This window comes from Caenorhabditis briggsae, assembly GCF_000004555.2.
Source record: "Caenorhabditis briggsae complete genome, chrX, whole genome shotgun sequence".
In the NCBI taxonomy this organism is placed as follows: domain Eukaryota; kingdom Metazoa; phylum Nematoda; class Chromadorea; order Rhabditida; family Rhabditidae; genus Caenorhabditis; species Caenorhabditis briggsae.
The window spans coordinates 7,741,911-7,764,108 of record NC_013491.2 but is presented as its reverse complement, the minus strand read 5'-3'; the positions used below and the strand labels follow the sequence as shown (position 1 = coordinate 7,764,108).

The 22,198-nt window shown below is 38.9% G+C and overlaps 4 protein-coding genes across 4 annotated transcripts in view; 1 reads left to right on the top strand and 3 right to left on the bottom strand.

Moving 5' to 3' along the window:
- Positions 1-1,714: 1,714 nt before the first annotated feature.
- Positions 1,715-7,185, bottom strand: CBG14039 (the record flags this gene model as incomplete). The annotated part of the gene is made up of 7 exons (XM_002644224.1): positions 1,715-2,047; positions 2,780-3,277; positions 3,326-3,525; positions 4,196-4,943; positions 4,987-5,460; positions 5,906-7,017; positions 7,071-7,185. 7 exons carry the CDS (start codon positions 7,183-7,185, stop codon positions 1,715-1,717), a joined length of 3,480 nt encoding a protein of 1,159 aa, XP_002644270.1.
- Positions 7,186-12,716: 5,531 nt separating this feature from the next.
- Positions 12,717-13,080, bottom strand: CBG14036 (the record flags this gene model as incomplete). Its single annotated transcript, XM_002644223.1, has 2 exons — positions 12,717-13,028; positions 13,078-13,080. 2 exons carry the CDS (start codon positions 13,078-13,080, stop codon positions 12,717-12,719), a joined length of 315 nt encoding a protein of 104 aa, XP_002644269.1.
- Positions 13,081-14,172: 1,092 nt separating this feature from the next.
- On the top strand, positions 14,173-14,484 carry CBG14035 (the record flags this gene model as incomplete). Its single annotated transcript, XM_002644222.2, has 1 exon — positions 14,173-14,484. The coding sequence occupies one exon, from the start codon at positions 14,173-14,175 to the stop codon at positions 14,482-14,484; it is 312 nt and encodes a 103-aa protein (XP_002644268.2).
- A 1,606-nt stretch (positions 14,485-16,090) lies between these two features.
- CBG14034 overlaps positions 16,091-22,198 on the bottom strand; it is a gene marked incomplete at both ends in the record, with an annotated part of 6,625 nt that continues 517 nt past the window's right edge. The window contains 5 exons of the mRNA XM_045239404.1: positions 16,091-16,291; positions 16,554-16,790; positions 16,918-17,102; positions 17,148-17,395; positions 19,842-19,920. Coding sequence (XP_045095320.1) covers positions 16,091-16,291; positions 16,554-16,790; positions 16,918-17,102; positions 17,148-17,395; positions 19,842-19,920 — 950 coding nt within the window. The remainder of the gene's footprint in view (positions 16,292-16,553; positions 16,791-16,917; positions 17,103-17,147; positions 17,396-19,841; positions 19,921-22,198) is intronic.

The window sequence follows — 22,198 nt, the reverse complement described above, 5'->3', positions numbered from 1 at the left end:
TCGGAAGAATTTTTCCACTGAAAAAACGAAATGACAAATAAAGAAAGATATCAATTTTTTATTGATAAGAAAAATGATTTTTCATGGTCTGAGATCTATTTTGAATCGTTAGGAAGCTGAAATCCCTTGTCCTCCACGCCTTTCCATCGCTAGATCGGAACTCGTTGTTCTGGCAGTCGATGTCACCTTTGGTGAGAAAGAATAAGCGATTTAGTCTAAAGAAAATGTAGTTTAGCTCCTCCATTTCTAATGTTAATCAGAATTCATAAATTGTTCCCTTTTTCATGTATTGTTAATGATATTCCTTTACCTCTCCTAATTATACGGTGCTGTGTGGTGACTGTTTCCGCGTGGCACCGGAATCGCTATAAATAGGGGCCCGGCTTTTACTCATTTAGCTCTCGCTCTAGCTCGCTCTCTCTCTCAATATCTCTTATATCTCTCTTTTTATCCCTCTCTTATCATTGTGTCTTAATAAGTCTATCTAAAGAAAAGTCTTTTTCTTTTTAGTCGACGCATTTTCCTCTCTTTTTTTGGGAAACTTCTCGAATATCGTGATGTCCCTGAGCTCATAAAGGTGAGTGGGGTCTTAAGAAAGGCGTGTGAAACTATGTTCTTTTTAAACAAACATTTAAGTGGTCTGTAAGAAGTTAAAAATGCCTAAAGAGCAATTTTAAGTGACAACAGCCGCGAAACTTGAAAAAATCTGTCAATTTTAGTTTACATTAGGCATACTTTTCCCCGCGGTCCCCTTTTTTTCTTGATTTTAGAATGATTTATGACCATGCTTTTCAGAAACCCCGCAACCGCAACATTCCACTCTCCAATTCATCCAAAAAAAGAGAGGAAAATGCGTCGACTAAAAAGAAAAAGACTTTTCTTTAGATAGACTTATTAAGACACAATGATAAGAGAGGGATAAAAAGAGAGATATAAGAGATATTGAGAGAGAGAGCGAGCTAGAGCGAGAGCTAAATGAGTAAAAGCCGGGCCCCTATTTATAGCGATTCCGGTGCCACGCGGAAACAGTCACCACACAGCACCGTATAATTAGGAGAGGTAAAGGAATATCATTAACAATACATGAAAAAGGGAACAATTTATGAATTCTGATTAACATTAGAAATGGAGGAGCTAAACTACATTTTCTTTAGACTAAATCGCTTATTCTTTCTCACCAAAGGTGACATCGACTGCCAGAACAACGAGTTCCGATCTAGCGATGGAAAGGCGTGGAGGACAAGGGATTTCAGCTTCCTAACGATTCAAAATAGATCTCAGACCATGAAAAATCATTTTTCTTATCAATAAAAAATTGATATCTTTCTTTATTTGTCATTTCGTTTTTTCAGTGGAAAAATTCTTCCGACCTAAATTGATCGGCCGCAAAAAGTCAATTACAAGCCCAAAAATCTCATTTTCTGTTTACGATAAAAAAGTGGTCAACTGATAAGATGCTCATTTGAATTTGAAATTATTTTAGAAACTCAAGCTTTTGAAAATAATTTCATGACAACTGAGATATATTGGCTTGAAATGGGAAAATGAGGCTCATTCTGATGGAAAGCCTCCCAATTCGTCAACGTTAATCCCAAAAATCTATTTCTGTAGAAGATATGAAAAAGTAGCCGTTTTATAACCAAAAATCATTAAACAACGCACGAGATTAAAAAAACATTAAAACTATAAAAATGAAACCTATTCACAAATGAGTTTATCTATTTTGAATGTCCTCTGCCAATTCTCGAATCCTCTCATCTTGCTCCTCTCTTGTCGCAGCTATATTCAGGTAGTCAAGATACACTTCTTCGTCCACCTCCGTCAGATTTGGGTGACTGTCGAGCACAACATCTGGCAGACGCTCTAGTCGACGTGGTCTTCTTGGTGGCGGTCGGTTCAAGGCATGGTTTTGTAGCAGCTCTGCAAATTGGACATGAAATTCTCCTTCATCCATTCCATTCCCATCCGGAGCTTCGTTGTCCATATTTCCGCCCACGAATAGTCCCATGAGCTGTTCCTGCAGCATCTGTTCATCTTCGTCCACAACCTGAAAATGTAGAGTTCTTGCCACTATAAATACAAATTTCCAATTTGCTTCTGTTTGAGATGGTCTGATCAGGCTTCTGTTTAGGTCGGTCGAAAATTGGTCACCGTCGATCCGATTCGTGCATTTGCGCGTCAACATGCCAGTGAGTATTTAAAACTCAGAATCGTTTAAATTCACAAAATATTAAAATACGCTTCGTCTTCAAACACTTTCTGGTACGTGGACGCGCAAATGCAAAAATTCGGTCAACAACGAGATTTGAAAAGTATAGAATATGATATTCTATACATATGAAATTTTTAAAAAATGAAGGAATTTTTTTTGAAAGCTTGCTTATTCTGTTGCTACGCAAAATCGGAGATGTGAAATAGAGCATCTGGCGTACGTGGTCGTGGCCTGACTACCGTAGTTAGCAATTATTATTTACTTCGATATTTTTCCTCGTTTTCTGGTAATTTTTACATCCAGAACAATTTTCCGACTGTTCTAGAGATTTTCAACACGAGAGTTGTTGAAAATCAGTTGTAATCGAGAAAAATGGACCGAAAATTTTAAGTTTCGGTGGTTTTCGTTGTGAGAATATTAGCCAAGCCCACAAGCTTTCCTCATTCACAGCTCCTATTTTTTTGTACCAGAATAATATATTCGAGTTTTTATTCTTTCTAAATTGCTGACCCCTTTTTTTCTAAAAGCATAGTTGGCATATGTGGTCACAATCAATTAAAAACTCACATAATTTTCTAACCCAATATCTTCATGATCACTCATCATGTGACCGTAAATAGGTCCCTGTTCTTCAGAAGTGAATCCACAGATCCAACAGAAATGGATAGAGCATTTCGGGCATTGCATATGGTTGCATCCTTCTCCCTTTTCCATCATCCAGCTGCATTCTTTGATTGGACAATGCTTCACTCGATCTCCAGCCTCATGTATCCACATTTTGAGAGATTCTTCTGGAATTTGGGCACGCAGGGCTTTCTCACATGTTCTTCTTTCATGAGCTCCAGAAAGGCACTGACGGCAATAGGAACGACGGCAAGCGGTGCATCTTTTGAGAATCTTGGTGTCTCCTTGTTCCTTGGAGTATATGCCAATGCAATCGGCTGTGATGCAGTTTTTCAACTCTGGATTTGCTGCGACGACGGCATCTTTCGTTTTGTTCCCCAGGATGCTTAGTTTTTCCGCATCAATATCCTTGAGTCGCCTATCGTCTCCGAGAACCAGATCCTAGAATTGAAAACTATATTTTAATTTGAATTATTTTTTGATACAAACTATTAGTTCTGCTGGGGTGATGAACTTCTTGCAAGCATCGATCGGGCACTCGATGAGAAGCTGTGCATTGTTGATGCTACTTTTGATGCACTGGTTCAAGCATGTGCGACAAAACACATGACCACAATGGAGGCGATAAAAGTTGTTGTTTCTGGCGATTTCCGACCCTGTGCATGTGCACTGGTATTCTTTCTGGCTTTCTGTAAACATACCAATTAATGATTTTGCTTCAAATTTTATGCTTGTATAAAAAATCGGAGATGTGGGAAAGAGAAATGTTGTGGACGTGGCCGAAGGTTCAATAGCGACAACTACCTTAACCAAAGATTTTTTTTTGTGGGTTTCCAGTCAATTTTTCTCAAAAAAATGATCACTGATTTTTAATTGTTAATTTTCCCCTAATAAGTCAAAAAATGAACATTTTTGATTCTGAAGAAATTTAATGAAAACTCACGAAAATTGAGATACCGTAAAATTGAGATACCAAAAATTGAGATACCGTATAGGGTCGGTCTTTCATAGTTCCAAAGAACCCCCGAAGGGCCCTTCTATGTTTCCGTTCATTTTACCTAACATTTTTTATCGAAAAATGCATGCAAGGAATTCTCGTATAAAGTCCGTAAAAATCTATACATATATATATATCGGAATATTTTTCACTAAAAACGTCCGGAAGTTTATGATTTTAAACAACACGTTTTGAAAGGGGCCTTTTTATTACAGGACCCTTTTATTTTTTCAAGTCCCTCTCAGAGGGCCCTTCTAATACAGGTTTTTTAAACAGTAGTTGTCCTTGTGGAACCTTTGGCTACGGCCACCGGCGTTTCTCTAATACTTTTTAAGCCAGATCTATAAAAATAAAACGATTACCTTCTAAATCTTCGTTTCCTTCAATTTCTCTATCGAAAACCGCTGCACTCAACTCCGTCAAGCCTTCGATGAGCTTCTCATAGGCTTCGATGGTTCCTTCGAAGCTCAAAAAACTGCCTGCATTGCTCTCCTCCAACTTCTTGAGATCCAAAGATCTTTTTAAGTGATCAATTATTTTCCGATCCAAAACATCTCTCAAGCGATCATTGAAGTGAGGGAAGTGCACTGGAATGGCGACTTCGATCACGATGTGAGACTTGTTGACCGAATAGTTTCTCAGATCTTCCAGAGCTTCCTCTGCAGCCAATCCCCATAAACGAATATTTTGGGAGAACTGATCGATATCAACAACCACGTTTCCATCGTACTTCTTCGGGAGGCTGCGCACGTATCTCTCTCCAACGCCGAAGAATAGTTGGGCATTCTCATCTGGTGGAAACGCCGGAATTGACACAAGCTCCAGTGGAGCCATCGCATTGAGCAGTTTTCTCATGAATAATCGGACCGAAACTGGATTCCATCCTTGAACTTCGAGAACGCCTGTCTCGCTGTCGATGCTCCATTCTTCGCATAGACGGGCTCCGTAATAAGTCGCTTCCGGTGATTCCATCATCACATCCTCATTTTCCGAAAGAGACGGAAAGGTATGTCGGATGTCTCCATCGTAAGAACGGATTGTTCGGCGAAGAGCATATCGAAGAACTCGACTGATGGTGATGGTCTTGCGGAAGCAGGGAACAATCATTGGCTGAAATTCGTAACTAGAAAAAATTCACTGATCATAAACTTACTCCTTTTTTATCCGATTTGTCTGCCCAGAACAGCGGCGAATTGGAAGCTTCGTCGAGGATGTGTTCAACAAACCGCAAGCCGGTTGGAACAGTATGGAAGTGTACCGTATATGTTTCCAAATGATGCATTGCTCCACGGTTGTTGCGGAAGATCTTCCACGGGACATCTCCTCTCTGTTTCACCGTGTTCAATAAATTTCGGGCTCCTAGTGCTCTTTGCATGTCCCATCTCCACTCCCCCGAAATCGGCTGGTAGATGTTGTGGCAATGACCGATTCGGTAAATTTCCTTCTCGATACAAACGTTGAGTTTCTTGTTTCTTGCTCTTAAGAACGTTTGCTCGGCGCCATAAACAGTTTCGATGAATGGTTCGATGGAGATCAAGCGGATACTGTTGCTGCTTGTGATTCTCTCCACTAACCATCGCTTTCCCTCAAATGTAGACAGATGCTTTGGGAATCCGCTGAGAATAATCTGAAATTGGAATTATAAGAAAATTATAGCATTGAAAATAGTAATATTTTGGTCTCATATCAATACGTGTTGCGGTCCTTCAAAAATCGGTAACTAGCTGGAAAACTGGGAATTTTTTAAAAGTTCTAAAAATGCACAGTTTTCAATCAAGGCCTGTTTTACACTCGTCCATATTTTCAAAGTAATCGGATATTTAACAGCCGAGATCTACACTCCTGAAAACGGTCAAACTCAACTGAAAAACTCGTTTTTTTGTGTTTTAATGACCGGTACTGTATATTAACTTTATCAATTTCATGAGAAAATCAAAAACATTGGCAACAAAACCATTACGAGGAATTCATGCTCCTTCAAAGGTTTTGCTTCCGTGCCTAAGTTCCGCCTCAATTTTCAGCCGCAAAGCGAGTTGAAATGAGACAAGGGAATTATTTGAATATGAACTCACTTTTTTATGATTCCTATTGTATCTCAGCATCAGATCTTCGACTTTTTTATTGTTGAAATAGCGACAACTCAGGTAGTGGGCCTCGAACGCATCTTCAGCGATGATCTTGTCACATTCGGCAGACAGTGTTACTTGAACCAATTCATCGTGTTTCGGCTCCATTGAATAGGTGACGTACAGGTGAAGTTTCTCCGTGAGGTCTTTATAGTTGAACATCGAATCACAGAACAACGCATCTAAGAACTCGAATCGATTCTGCTCCACAGCCATTTTCCGATCCTCTACAGTATAGAACTGCAGCATTCTGAGTGGATGGTCTCGGAAGTTGTACATCTCCACTTTCTTCTCAAGCCATTCCTTCTCAGGATCCGAGAGACGACGAGTGAAACGGAGTGGGCAACCAAAATGATCCTGGTAGAACTTTTCCGGAGTTAAATGGTCTGCTCGACTGTTGTGGCGTTTCTCTTTCAAATATTCCAAATCGAAGACTAGTGCGATGGTGGAATTGTTGGGTGTGGTCACGAACTGTGGTTGTTCTCCATACTTGCAGAGCATACTGTATCCTGCGTTTGGAGTCGAAACCATTTCGGTTTCATGCTTGATGGTGCTTAACTTCAATAATCTTTCGATTTCTGCAGAATCGTCCTCTGGATTGCCAAAACTTTCCATTAACAAATATGCCAGAGCGTTGTTTGAATCAACGAGTAGACGATATTTTCGTGCAAAAAGACATCCATCTAGAGCTTGAAGGATGCTCTTTGGTCCCAGTGGATAGAAGACGGCGGAACGGATCCATGGCTCGCTTTCTATAGAATGAATCCTTTGCTTCACTTCATTCACGGTTTGGTCAAACAAATCAGGATCGATTCTCCTTGGGGTTTGTTTAACCTCGCCGATGATTGCTTCTGTGTGGTTGATTCGAACTTCTCGAAGCTTATCGATCTTCTTTATCTTGAGATCTCGTCCGGTTATGTGAACCTGCTGTAGGCCATACGGCCATTGTTCCGGGAATTTCAAATGAAGTGAAGTTCTCGTTGGAAAACCTCTTCTGTGGCGCTGTCTTTGCTCAAACAGAGCTTTGATTCGATCTGCTGGACTGAGCCCCACTTCACCTGAAAATTGGGTTCTCTTTGAATGTTCAATTTTTTCCAGAATAAAAACTTACTCATATCAATTGGTTGTCCGGTGTGCCAATCATTGTGAGAGCTCGAAGCGTCCACCGCATAATTTAGATGATGTGATGGAACATCCATCTCTTCTCTTCTGTTTCTCCTTGCCATTGTTGATATGTTCTGAAAAAATGCATTTGTCGGAACGTGGGAGAGAGAGAAAGAGAGAGAAAGAGAAAAAGAGAGAGAGAGAGAGAGAGAGAGAGAGGGAGAGAGAGGTGTTAAAAAAAGATCCTAGCTTTTCAAAATTTTGCTGTGTCAAATGCGCACGAGGAAAAACTTGATTGGAGGTCTTGCGCGAAACAATTTTTCTAAGCTGTTTATCATTTTTTTAAATACAATTTTTGCGTTTTTGTAATGGGAAGGTGAAATTTCAATAGTCTGAAATTTTCAAAATAAGAATATTGATTTGTAGCATTTAGGAACATTTGAGAAGAATGGCAAGAAAAAGGAGGCAAAAAAGAAGAAGAGGGTGTCGTTCGGGCAGTTGCGCAGAGAATGACACAATCAATACCATATAGTGCGCTGGGGACGACTAACACATGTGAGAAATGTGAGGAAATATGAATAAATCGATAGGGGAGAGTTTAGAAGGTCATTACAACACACTAGTGATGACTGGAATAGTGAAAAATAAACAAATGAGAGAACAAAGAAAAAAGGTGTACGGCCTCAGGCGACCGTCTCCTGTCGTCAAAGAGTGTAAATTACAATACAGCGAGGGTGTTAAGACTGAGCAATGTGGATGAGAACAATAGAAAAAAAGGTAAAAAAGATGGAAAAAATAATGCATGAAATTTGTAGAAAGAATACAAAACTATACAGAATTTAGTATGGCTTCAAACGACTTTCCCCTGAAAATTGCTCCGCAACGATTGAGAACTAGCCAAATTCATACTTTATAGACATTTAGATAACCGTAGGGAGAATCAGAGTTTTCAGGAATTCCGACTTCAGACTCCCTATTTCAATTTTTACTTCCTACTTTCTACTTCCGACTTCGGGAAAAATTTCACTTCCTGAGATTTCTGGAGAGAATACAGATCATTATTTTATTTTTATTCCCAAAATGCGTAGCTAAGTCTGCATGTTTTTTAAAGATTCCCACCGAAAAAACAAAATTGAAAAGTGAATTTTTGAAGAAAATGTTCTATAAACATACGTGGCTTGTATTTTCAAACAATTTTATTTCCTTTCTTTTTTTGCTCTGTTTGTTTCTTTTTATTGTACCACATTCACGCTCTTCTTTCCTCCACCGCTCGTCGCGTTCGTTCAGTGACCCCACCGCACATTATCTCAGCGGTCTCTTCATATCGTGTGCTCTTTCGCAGGTGTATGTTGCACGGAATCGCAGGCTGATCGCAACGCACACGCAAACGCGGCTGAGAGAAAAAAGTGTGGGCTACAATTGAGAGACGTGTCGATTTACGAGAGTGCGAGTAACACACGTCTTATTTTCCAATAACATTTATTGCTTTATTACTACCTATTCTGCTAAATCTATCGACTCAAATTATTTCAAAAGATGGATCTGTCAACTACTGGCACTAAAAAAACAGTGAGTCTTTGGTTGTGACGTTCCATGATGTTATAAAAAATCAAAAAATCTCAATTCCAGAAATCACAGCGTAAAGGATTAAGAAGATATGAAGTCTGGCGTTGGCCATGATTGGACTGACAAGGATTCGAATTCTGGTAGTCGAAATGCAAGAAGGTTCTCACAACTGAAAGAAAACGTGACGATTACCGCCAAGACATGATAATATCGAGGTGTACATAAAAAGTACGTATAGATCAATTGGAGCCGACGATTCGAGTATTTTCGCCGGACAGCACGTAATTGGTCAAAGAGGCCTGGCTCATCATTTAAGGTTTGCGAGAAGTTCATTACTGCTTAATCAAATATTAATTAAATTGTAGATCGGAATGGGAAAGTGGAAGGGAACTTGCACTTGTGGTAATCTGAAAAATTGGGAGATGAAAAATTTCCAGTGGCCCTTCTTCCACAAGACAACACGAAAACAATGGTGCGGATATCCGAGCGGAACAACACGCTTCTAATCAGTTGGAGTGGATTATCGTCGCACAAATAAAGAAAAATCCTTCTACACACTTGCAAAAAGCTGATTAAAGCTTGCTTCTCAATATTTCAATCTCCGCCAGATGGATCTCTGGTGAAACTCTCTCACGGATGTTAGAATTAAGAAGTTTTCTATTACTGACGATGATTTGGACTTTTGGAGACTTGGATGCTGATCTTCACTGCGTTATCCATCAAAATCTCGATATGGTCTGGCACATTGTTGGAGGGTTTGTACGGTTTTGTTGCTGCTTCCACCAATATCAATTCTTTTTCAGAATCAAGTTGAGAAGTGGAGAAAGAGAGTGATACAAGTTGGCAATGGTGGATATGTCGAGAGATGCAAAAAGTACGACAGTTGACTCTTATGAGGAGACCATTCATCATCTGAATGAGATCGGATTCATGGATTTCGATGGAATCATGGTGATCTTCCAAATGAATTGAGATTGTGCATCTGATGAAACAACCACCTTACCAAGCCCATTTGGAGACAACAACACAGGATGTTTGCATCTATCGCTGTTCGAAGCTGGTTGAGATCGATACACATTATCGTGTCCAAATAAAATTGTGATTTGACGGCTGAGATAATTTGATGAGCTGAAGGCATTTTGTGAAGAAAAAATGGAACCGTACAATATAGCGATGGATTCTATGAATCTCAATACACCCTTTGGAGATGTATTGCTGATCATGGGCAGTGGGATGAGGGAACATGCATTGCTGGAAGAAAGGCTGTCTAAATGTAGCTGATGAATTGATTCAAAAAGATGTGGTGAGTTCATTATTCAAAGAGATTAGAGAATATATTTTCGTATTTTCAGTCCCGCCAAGCGTGCTATCAATTCGAGTTTGAATATGCCAACTCTGTGTGCATCCCGTGTAAATCATGTGAAATCGAGTCAATGATTACGGCGGCGATTCTGACGAGACATCCACAAAAGACATAATGGTTCTTATCGATTCTGCACTTTGTTTTCGTTGCGTTCATTCTTATTTCTACTTGAACTTTCTTCAACTATGTAATGATATCAACGATTCTATGCAATGATATCAATGGACAAATAGATTTCTCGGATGAATCGTCAACTCCAGCTTCTCAGAATTATTGGATTGTGGATCGGATCAGTTCAAGTGTTCAAATGGAAAATGTGTGAAAGCAGCGTGTGAGATGACATGTGACAAGTGAGATGAAGAATTGTTCCGCTGTTGCGCCGGATGAGATAGGATGTTGTAAGTTCACATTTTTTCGAAACACAAAAATTGTTAACTATTTTAATCTTTCATAAACTTTTTTATTCAGACCAAACGTGTACCATAGAAAACCATATATCAGTGAAAATCTGAATCAAAAATTTCCGACTAACTCCTTAATCTGGTTAATAGAAACATTTCGGATTTTCAGCCAAACACGGAGGCAACACTTTCTGCGAAGCATTCGGATACTAAGACGGCTGCACTGACGTTCGCGACGGATTCTATTGCCATGCTGGAAACAACATTCGCTCTCTACTTTGTCTAAACACTAAGAGATTTATGCAGATGTCATCTGGATTACGAAAATAATGTAGTCGTTAGGTGGATCCTGCGAAGCATTCGGAAAGGACTGCATGCAAAGCTGCACTGACGTCCGCAGCGGATCTTGTTGTCACTGCCGTGATGGACTCCGTCCCGACCAAGAAAGTCCCAAGAAACGTATCGGTAACGATGAGCAGGCTGAAAACAAAATCTATTTTCAACTCTGCCTGAACACCAAGGGTTTATAGTAAAGATTGCCGAGCATATGGAAAAGCTGTTAACGGCAGGCTTGGTGATGATTCTCATCTTGTCAAACAATCGTTACATGGGTTTGGAACCAATATATACATAGCTGTAAAGGCCAACGATGAGGATAACGATGAGGATTGTGATACGTTGATTTCAAAGTGTGCAATTGTAAAGATAGATCGAACCATGCTGATTATGTCACCAGACCAAAACCTGCTCAATTTGAATGCAAGGAGAAATGAACTCGTTGCTCATCCTCCTACCGACGCATTCTCCACTAATCGTTTTTTAACGTACAAAACAATTGTACTGACACATCCGACATAGACAAACAACGCTATACGACTTGGGACGATGTTTGTGGGTTCCGATTTGTCACCACTGAAAAATGCATTCCGAGATGTTGGATGTGCGACACGAAGAACTATTAAAAGAAAAATAGCCAAAATGCATTGTGGCGATGTGGTGAGTGCATTATACCGAAGTTCAAGAAATGTGTCTTCCTTTTTTCAGTTCTGCCAAACATGCTCTACAATGAGCTCGAATGTGCCAACTCTATATGCATCCCGCTTTAATTCATGTGCGTTGGTCACAACGATTGTGAGAACTCTGACGAGACATCCAGTTAATGCAGAATGGCTCAATGCAATCAGTGATTGTGAACCAACCAACTTTTTAAAAGAGAAATTGTCAATGTGCTGCAGCTTATCGGGATCATTGGATTGTGGATCGTATCAGTTCGAAGTTTCAACGAAGAATGTGTAAATGCGACATTGGATTGCGCGAGAAATGATGGTTGCAGTGATGCGTCGGATAAGATCCGATGCTGTGAGTTCTCCTATCTGGCCAATCAGAATTTTTTGAACTTTTAGTTTATTCATGCCAGTGTTAGTGCTTGTTTTGAATTGTGAACTCCCAAATTGAGAACTGAAGAACAGCGAGAAATTCAGCAATATTGTTGAACCAGGTAAGTGTTTTTAATATGTACTCTCTGAGAAATTCTTATCTCCACCAGGATGATCGGTTTAGTTGTCTCTCGACATGATAGTTGCTTGAAATCTATTCTGACCTGTTTTAGTGGAGACGAGAACAAATTTTGTGATTTTCGTTTTGATCAACACAATTTTAATTGCCAATTTTCTATGTAAATGTTGAAGAAAATTTTTGAACCTTGTTTCAGCCGAGTCATGGAATATTGCTGCTGCCCGAAAAGTTCAAATTAAAATTCTTGTGATGTGGTTTCGTACATTTTTTGGTGGTGGTTACAAATATCAAGATGCTTTGTGAAACCAAAAGTTTCGAAAAGATCCTAGAGTATTGCAAAAATAATAAAAATCCGGTCGAAATATTTCCGAAAGATTTTTTCTGAATGAAATTCCGACCGGAATATTTCTGAAGCTTTTTTTTCGAAAATAGTGACATCTGGACGTACGTTGCGAAAAATTGCTTGCGGGAAAATTTTCTCTAAGTTTTCAGCGTTTTTTAAATTTTTTCTGGCAACTTCAGACTTTTTACCGTCTTTGTGATGAAAAATAGAATTTCGGCTTTGAAATTGAATTTCCAAAAATTCTGAAAATTACGAAATCCCGAAAATTTCGAAATTGGATTATTCGAAATTCCGAATTTTTAAAATTGAAAAATCCCAAAATTTTGAAAATCGAAATTACGGCTGAGAACAGGAAAACCAAAAAACGGGAAACGTTTTTCTTACAATTTCTTCGGCGAAGAAAAAATATCTAAAATTTGCAATAAATATTTTATGAAAAATTAATATCCCTTCTGTTGATAAGAATTACATTCCTGGAAGATTATTGTAGAGCTTGTTGCATCCACTGGTGACGAATTCCTGAGTCTTGGTTGGTGTAGTCTTCAAACAACATCTGAATCCGTTTCCAGTCATACACGATCCATCGTAGACAGCAGCACAGTTATGAACACAAAGGTTGTAGCAGGTTTGGTTGGTGGCTAGGGCATAGCTGTTCCATGGAGCACAGTTGTCATAAGAAGCTGCTCCCTGGACAGAGGAACAGTACTGTTGGCAGATGACCAAAGTGACAGAGGCAGCAGTGGAGAAGAAGCACAAAGCGAGAAGGATGCGGAACATCTGAAAATCGGACAAAAATTCAAATGCAGCTGAAAGAAAAGTGACTTACCATATAAATTGTGTCAGAAGAACTGATGAGAATTGACTCTCTGGAGCTCTTTTTAAACTGAATCCTGAATTGTGTGGGTGTTTGTATGTATGTGTTTGCAAACCAATTTGAATCTGTACCAGATCTATGTGCATTCCGAGCTTCCTAACATTGAGTTTCAATGGATATGCATAAACACCTCCGCATTTTGTTCTTGCCACAAACGGAGGGAATTTTATCGAGTCATACGATTTCGTTGCTCGAAAGCTCCGTTTTGTGTTTGCGAGTGATTCGACGACGACCTTTTTAGAAAACATATATCCTTTCGTTATGAAATAGTTTACTACTCATGAAAAAATCTCCTTTTTCCAGTGATCTCTCATGACTGTCAAAATTTGGATTGGCTTTGTAACAATAGGCATATTCAATTATCTTCTCATCGTTCAACATGGGAAACTATTGTTCGGTTTCTGACTGGTAGTTTGCAACATAACCAGAGCGACGCCAACGCAATTCCTCCCACAAAATGTGCCAAAAAGAAAGCAAAAAAGTTTCATGTATGAAATAAAAAAGTGTGGGTGTACGGAAAATGTGTCGGAAAATTCAAAAAAGATCCGTATCATAACTTTATGTGAATGGGGTAGGTGTGGGTGTCAAAAAAGTTTCTGATGTCAATTTTCGCTTTGGAAGCCGTTCGGTGCCATGTGCATCAAAATGTCAATATAATTCGAATTTTTGCCGAGCATGTTTTATAAAAAGATCAGGGACAAAATGTCATGAAAATCCAATTTCAACACAGTGAATTTCATTATGTTCATGGCATCCGCTCTTAATGTGTGGGTGTCCCTTCGGAGGGTAGGTGGTATTAGAGCAGATTCATAGAACTTCAATGCTCGGAATCCTTCTCAATGGCCATATGTAGATCTCTCACATTTAGAGAAAAATACAGCACTGTTGAATACGGCATAGTAGGAAATATAGAAACACCCACACAATTCAGGAATCAGTTTAAAAAAAGCTCTAGGGAGTCAGTCCTCATCAGTTCGTCTGACCACATTCAACATGGTAAGTCACTCCCATCCCTCAGATGGCTTTTCAATTCGACCCGAATTTCAGATGTTCCGTATCCTCCTTGCCTTCTGTCTCTTCTCAACTGCTGCCTCTGTCACCTTGGTCATCTGCCAGCAGTACTGTTCTTCTGTCCAAGGAGCAGCTTCTTATGACAACTGTGCTCCATGGAACAGCTATGCCCTTGCCACCAACCAAACCTGCTACAACCTTTGTGTTCATAACTGTGCTGCTGTCTACGATGGATCGTGTATGACTGGAAACGGATTCAGATGTTGTTTGAAAACCACTCCAACCAAGACTCAAGAATTCGTCACCAGTGGATGCAACAAGCTCTACAATAATCTTCCAGGAATGTGAACATTGGAGAAAAACTTGTTTTGATTTCTTAATAAATTTTGAAGCACTGTCCGTTTAAATATTGACATTGCAACCCATGGAATCAAAAATTCCCTGCCTGGTGAAGATGTAAACCGTTTGTAGATTATTCTTTTTGAAGGATATACTTTTAATTCTGCTATAACGATTGGAGTGGGAGAAAAGTCACTATGATTACCCCTGCCGAAGGTCCCAAAACAAATCTACGGTAACCTGCATTCTTTCTCTGTTTTATTTTCTTGATTTTCTATTGTTTAAAGCAATGTTTTCATAATCAGAAGTTTAAAAGTATTGCGAAAATCAAACATGTGTCTTTTGCGTTAAACATTCGAGCTCTTGTGCTTTCAATCTGTGCTATTATGATGCGATTTTGACTATTTTCACCTACCAACTTCGTCCATTATCACATTTTTATTCTCATATTTTTTTCAAAACAAGAGTAGTCACTATACCGTTAAGATTTTGGGAAATGTGTTGTTAGAAAATGTTTCGAAATCAGCATACTGCATTTACCGTGGTGCAGCACTTGAAGAACGCCGAAAAACTGGACTTCAGGAAATTGAGGTTAGGAAAAATGGAGAACGTGTTCAGAAAACAGTTCAATTTGAAAATACCTCAAAACCTATATTAGAAAAACAAAACCTATATATTTCCACTATTTTAAGTTTGAGCTTATCTCGATTCCTATGCAAGATATTTGAAAATGGTGTAAATTGTTAGAATGTTTTTGATATTATGATAAATTATCAATTGACGACATTGTGATATCTTTGACAGAAACCAAAAAAAAGGTTCAATGCTTAAAGTCAAAGGGGCTTTCTATTCCTGGTTTCACGGTGGATGCGTTTCTGAAAATGTTGTCTTCGTATCAAACAAAATATAATATTTCTTGAAACGTTTGCAAGATAGGAAATTTGTGTTTAAACCGTATAATGTATTTTTCTGGTCTTGAAAACATTTTATTGGTCCGTAATATCTAGTATTTGAACTCAAAATGAGCTCAGATCCCACTTTCTGTTACCAATCAAGAAAAAATGTGCCAAGCTGTGCTGTTATTGAAGGCACAAATAGTATGAGTTTAGTGCTTATCACGATAAGTTGATTCGGTGATATTTTTCAAAATTGTTTCTCTCTTAAAAACATTATTGACGAAACCTTCCGCAAATTGAACTTCACAATATATTGACGATGGTTGGGGGAATTTTTATAGTACAAAAACGCATTTAACACTATCGAGGTGTTTGAGAAAAGCAATGAAACACAAAAAACTATTGTCATCAATAAAAAATTGGAATTTCGGGGAAATTGCTACCGGATACGCTCGTAGAAAGAGATTTCGAAAATCACAACTGCTCATTCTAGAGGTGAGATCAGGGGATTGAGAAAAATGAGAAAACGCTTGAAGAACCGGTTAAATTTGAGTATATCGGGAAAAAACTTAATAGAAGTGGGCAGCTGTGAAAAGCGATCAAAAGATTATTTGAACAAGCAGGGATTTTTTGAAATGACAACAATTGGTAAAATACCAATGGAATGATGAAGAGAGGCAAGTTCGGGAAGAGGACACAAAAATAACGTTCTGTGTATTTTAGTCGATAAGGTGGTAAACACTTTCGACATCGTTAGGATAGGTGATTGCCGTTTGGGGATCAAATCCAGGGACGGCTCGACGAAGGGCGGCCATAACTTGCAGATGGCTCAATCGGTCAGCACGCATCTCTTCAAGTTGCAAGTACAAATCGCCGAGCCACATGGTTTGTGGTGTGAGTACTGCATAGGGATTTGCATGCTGAAAAATGAATGGAGTCACGAAAGTTATTATCTTAGAGGTGGCGGGGACAAGAGATTTTTCGAAGGATTCTTGAAGTTCGGGTGTGCATTCTACAGTAACGGTCTAAAATGCTCAATTCCACACTGCGTAAAGCTATCGTTCTGCGGCGTCGAACTTTCAATACTCGCACCGACAAGTTCAACTCTTCGAGGGGCATGTTTAAATGGAATTTCGAGAACATTTTTATTTCTCATTCCCCCTCCCACTTTTAATAACTCACGAAATTATCATTTTTCTGAACGTGTGTCAAATCCCTATTTATGTTGAAATCGAAGGGGTTGATCGTTTGGCATGACAGCATGACGAGGACGACGGATATGTAATCGTCGATTCTGCTGTATGCTCCCCCGCGGGAAACATGGAGACTTTGATAGGGTCCGAGGATAATTTTGTTGTTGGATGGTGGCTCATCGATAAGGGCGGCGTGGCCAAAGTAAGTCAGGTTCACAACGAGTTCCTGAAATAATTTTCTCTTGATGACAATGAACAACGGTATAGTTTCATGACAAGTGAATGGAACTAATAAAAATTAAACGAATCATTTCTGATTTTGAATTTTGCATTTTGAAAAAAATTTTACTCACCCCATCCGGACCAACATCGCACGTGATTGACAAAGGTTGAATGTTTTTGTGGACATAGCCTTTCAGATGGATGGCGTGCAAGATCTTGAATAAGCGATACCCGAGGCGAATCGTATTTTCCAACGAAATATGGAACATTCGAGCGTTCAGAATCCCTCGAAGCAAAACGCCATTGTACTCATGAGCTGGAAAAATCTTTTTGAATAAGAAAAAAAGAAGAATATCCCAACCAATGAATTCACTTTCATATGATGAGAAGTGTGCGAGAAATGTTGGAATTCCTTGCATTCCGGAGCATTCTTTGAAGAAATCAACGTACGCTTGGATACGAGGGTCCGCCGGGAGAAATGCTTTGAGAACAATTTGCTTGTTATTTTGCGAGTCTCTCCCATGATAACAGCGTTCGCCATACCAGGCTCCGAGCTGTCTTTCGATCACGAATCTTTCGTTGAGAATCGTACCATTAGGAATGTAGCTCCTGTAAAACAAAAAAAATATATTGAAAACAAAACTTTTCTCGATCTTGTCACTATGATTCCATGTTCAAAGATCTCTAACTTGCACGTAAATGAAAAAAATGAGAAAATTGATGTGATGGTTATAACTTGTGGAGAACGGAACGTTTTGTTCTTTTGTCTGACGTTTTACGTAATTCATATACAGTAGCGGTAATTAAGATGTACGAAACTGTTTTTCAGGTGATTTCTATTTTTATTTTTATCATTTTCAGGATTCTGGAGCTCGGCAGCCAAGTTTCCGCTCATTTTGACATTTTCGGAGGGTATGAAAAAGAGTTAAATTTAAAACATTTGCGTTCACAGAAGTTTTCGAAAGTTCCTAGTTATTCAGGTTTCTGGAAAACACCTGTTTTTCCACGTTTTCAATATCAAAACGGACCGGGTTTCCTTTTGAACTCAGAAAATAGTTGATGAACTAGGTTTTTTTTAAAATTTTCTGTAAATTCCAAGTTTTCTCTCTAGATCTTTTTCGCACCTTTTCAAGTTTTCAATATGATTGGAAACTTTTCAGCCGAGCTCCAGACTCCTGAAAATGCCAAAAATCAGCTGAAAAGCATTTTATTTATAGATCGTATTTACTGGTACTGCACGTCATAAATGAATGAATAAATGAAGTAAAACCACATTTAAGACTTACATTTCGTTGAGAATGAATACGTCGGCTCGTAGCGAAGTGAGAGCGAAATTGAGGTGTCAGTTACTTTTCGTCAAAAAGTTGAATTTTAGTTGACCTGTAAAGTAAACAATTTTGGGAATCAAATGTAAAGTGAAAGGAAAATGAGAAAAAAACAGAGGAAAAAACCGAAAAGAACAAAGATGGCGAAAGGAAAAAAAGAGAGCTGGTCGGACCATCGCTGTAGGAAGAAGAAAAAATAAACGGGAAGGACAAAGGATCAATAATAATGTTAAAGAAAGAGGTGGGTCATCGTGCGTGATGGTGTGCCACGTCAAAGAAAAAGGTGAGAGATAACGTAAAAGAGAGAGGTTGGTGTGCTTGGTGAGGTGTGTGAGGGTGTGTGGTGGTGAGTAACGGTGCGTGAGGGTCATCGAGTCCTCCCTTGCAACGTGGCCGTGTTGCCTTGCTAAAACGGCTACAACGTGGCCAACGTGGCCGCGTCTTGTCCCGATGCACAGTGTGGCCAAAAAGTCCTTCAAAGGCGCATCGTGTGGTTCTACGGATAAATTTATGTGCCTTTGATATAGAACTTCGGAATTATTTTCTCTTAACCGATTTTCCTCACGATTGAAGTGTTTAAAAAAAAGGGGTGAAAATTTCATTTAAAATTTGAACAAGTATTCTGTATGCCCCTAAAAATGGTGTCATTTTTTTCCACCGCGGCTTCCAGAAACTGAAATCTTGCGTCAGAAATTTTTAGTGTGCTAGGAGCGGCGCGGCTTGTCGCGGTAGCAGATCCACTACGGCACGACTACAACCTAGAAACACCTCTAGATAGACGTCATTCGTCTCACACAGTAAAATTATATAAAATCATACAACCAATAGTCTATTCCCGTGAATTCCAACGTGATAAATCTATTGCTATCTTCCAATCTGCCCTGACCTCCACGACCTCCACGTCACCAACTCCTCCCTCTCGGAAGGCTATATAAGGAAAAGGCATCGACAAGCAAATCAGAATAATCACTCTCCCCAATTGCCGCTCAACTTCATTGCTCCAACAGCAGTTCCCGATGCCGGATCTCTGCAACCAACGAAGAAGGCTCCTCCATCATCCAGAAGCTCCTTGGTTCCGACAACAAGAAGGGATTATTTGAACTCTCATTTAAACTCGAATAAACTATTGGTTGATATTCCTTGTACTTAATTCTGGCACAGGGACCACCACCCCTATGTGCCGGAACATAGTGCATCGTCCGGATTCCACGGTACACAACGTCGTGGCAACCCATTGGTGGCAAGGAATTCAATCAATTAGTCTCGAGACATACAAACAACCGCAGAGCTTCATCAAGGCAATAAGGTTCAAACGAAAATTCTCACTCACAAATTCATCACACCAGATGATCTAAAAGCAATAATAGATTAATGCCACACAAGGATAGCAACACAAATCCACAATATACTGAACCACCACAAAAACAGAACAAAACAAAAGTAGTTACGCAGAGCCTCAGATGAGTCTTTTAACTACAGTATGCTGACTAATTCTTTATTAGTGCATTGCTGGTTCTGGTATACTATCCGAAGGAACTAACGATAGCTATTATCCAGTAACATGCTCAGTAAATATGCAGAAAGTGAGAAACGCCTTCAGACCAAAAAGGATTGTCAAGGGCCCAAAGACAATCCTCATTTGTTCGAAAAGAAGTTCTACTTCGACATTTTCCACCCACCAGTTCCCTTTAAACAGCTAAATAAGGTCATTTATACACTGTCGTACGTACGGCAGTAGGAAATGTCGGTCTTTATGTGTAAGGAAACCGTCGCTGTTTCCAAAGATTCTGCCCATAGGTATATCATTGCCTGGAATATACACATTACACACAACATAGTGTTTACGCCACATGAAATCAATCTGTTTGAAACGAGAAAAGCTCTAACAATTGATCAACAACGACTCATTGAAGCAATTTTTGCTACGAGTCAACTATTGAACCATCTTTTGAGTTTGTCAAACTCGATACTTCAAGAACTAAGCAACAAACGTAGCTACGTCTCAAAATTATCATTAACCTAGCAAATTCAATAAAAGTATTCCATTTGGAACCAGATCACTCAGAGAACACAATCACCGTAAACCTGCCGATCGTGTCTGATCAAAATTACACATATCGTTTATTCAACCCAGCACACTATCTAGAAAATGTATCAATGCCCACTGATATCTTATCAAAAAAGCACAACAAAATAGATCCACATGATTCTCAAAACAAACACATAAACAAAGAATGAAAAGCAAATCTTTTCAAAAAACGTTCCTTTCAGAAACAAGATCACGAACAAATGATATTGATAATTTTTCCCACAAAATGTAGAAACAAGGTAATGAAACAAAATACAGACTGAACCATCACGAAAAAACCACAACAAATTATTAACGGCAAACCATACTTCAACATCTGAAACCAAATTTCAATGCCTGAAATAATCCGAGTTTTCTCGAGAGCATGGAACTGGGTATAGCTACTTCCCAAGAAACGATCACAGTCAGTCAGAAAGCAAGAACATTTTTTAGACCAGAGTAATTGTCAAGGCGCCCAATGACAATCAACAAAAGTTTGAAAGACTAACTTGCTTCGATATCAGAATTTGAAACAAGTCTATATACAGTTCCCCTTGATTCACTATCCACTAATATATACAGTGCTCCACAAAATGATGCTTGCACCCTTCGCTTGCACTGAAACACCTATTTAGGTCAATGTTTGTGAAAAGGTGTCAACATGAAAAATAAAGGTCTCCCTTCAAAACCTACGTACAAATAGTTTGGAGCCATCAACGTGACCCGGAAACGACAAACCGGAAAAATTCCGAAAATCACGTTTTGGCCGATCCACAAAATGATGCTTTCACTCTGAAAAAGTGAGATTTTAGAAGATTTTGAGCTCTCCGGCCACCTATTTGAAGGCCTGAATTTCAAGAATATTGAGATTCTGTCCCCCATACACTGAGATCCTAATGCAGGTTTACTGAATACCGTATTTCAAATGTCGCATTTCCGTATTTCCGAATTCCGGAATCCGAGTTTCCGGATCCAAATTTCTGGATCACGGTTTTTAGATTTTGGATTATGTGTACTGGATTGTGTGTACTGAATTTGGAAAATCGCACTCCGGATTCTGTATTCCGGAATCCGGATTTCCGAATCTGGTTTTCCGGATCAGCTTTTTGAATGAATTCAAATGTCCGTTAATAATTTGTTGTGGTTTTTTCGTGATGGTTCAGTCTGTATTTAGTTCGAATATTAGATATTTCGGACCAATAAAATGTTTTCAAGACCAGAAAAATACATTATACGGTTTAAACACAAATTTCCTATCTTGCAAACGTTTCAAGAAATATTATATTTTGTTTGATACGAAGACAACATTTTCAGAAACGCATCCACCGTAAAACCAGGAATAGAAAGCCCCCTTGACTTTAAGTATTGAACCTTTTTTTTTGGTTTCTGTCAAAGATATCACAATGTCGTCAATTGATAATTTATCATAATATCAAAAACATTCTAACAATTTACACCATTTTCAAATATCTTGCATAGGAATCGAGATAAGCTCAAACTTAAAATAGTGGAAATTTTTCTAATGTAGGTTTTGAGGTATTTTCAAATTGAACTGTTTTCTGAACACGTTCTCCATTTTTCCTAACCTCAATTTCCTGAAGTCCAGTTTTTCGGCGTTCTTCAAGTGCTGCACCACGGTAAATGCAGTATGCTGATTTCGAAACATTTTCTAACAACACATTTCCCAAAATCTTAACGGTATAGTGACTACTCTTGTTTTGAAAAAAATATGAGAATAAAAATGTGATAATGGACGAAGTTGGTAGGTGAAAATAGTCAAAATCGCATCATAATAGCACAGATTGAAAGCACAAGAGCTCGAATGTTTAACGCAAAAGACACATGTTTGATTTTCGCAATACTTTTAAACTTCTGATTATGAAAACATTGCTTTAAACAATAGAAAATCAAGAAAATAAAACAGAGAAAGAATGCAGGTTACCGTAGATTTGTTTTGGGACCTTCGGCAGGGGTAATCATAGTGACTTTTCTCCCACTCCAATCGTTATAGCAGAATTA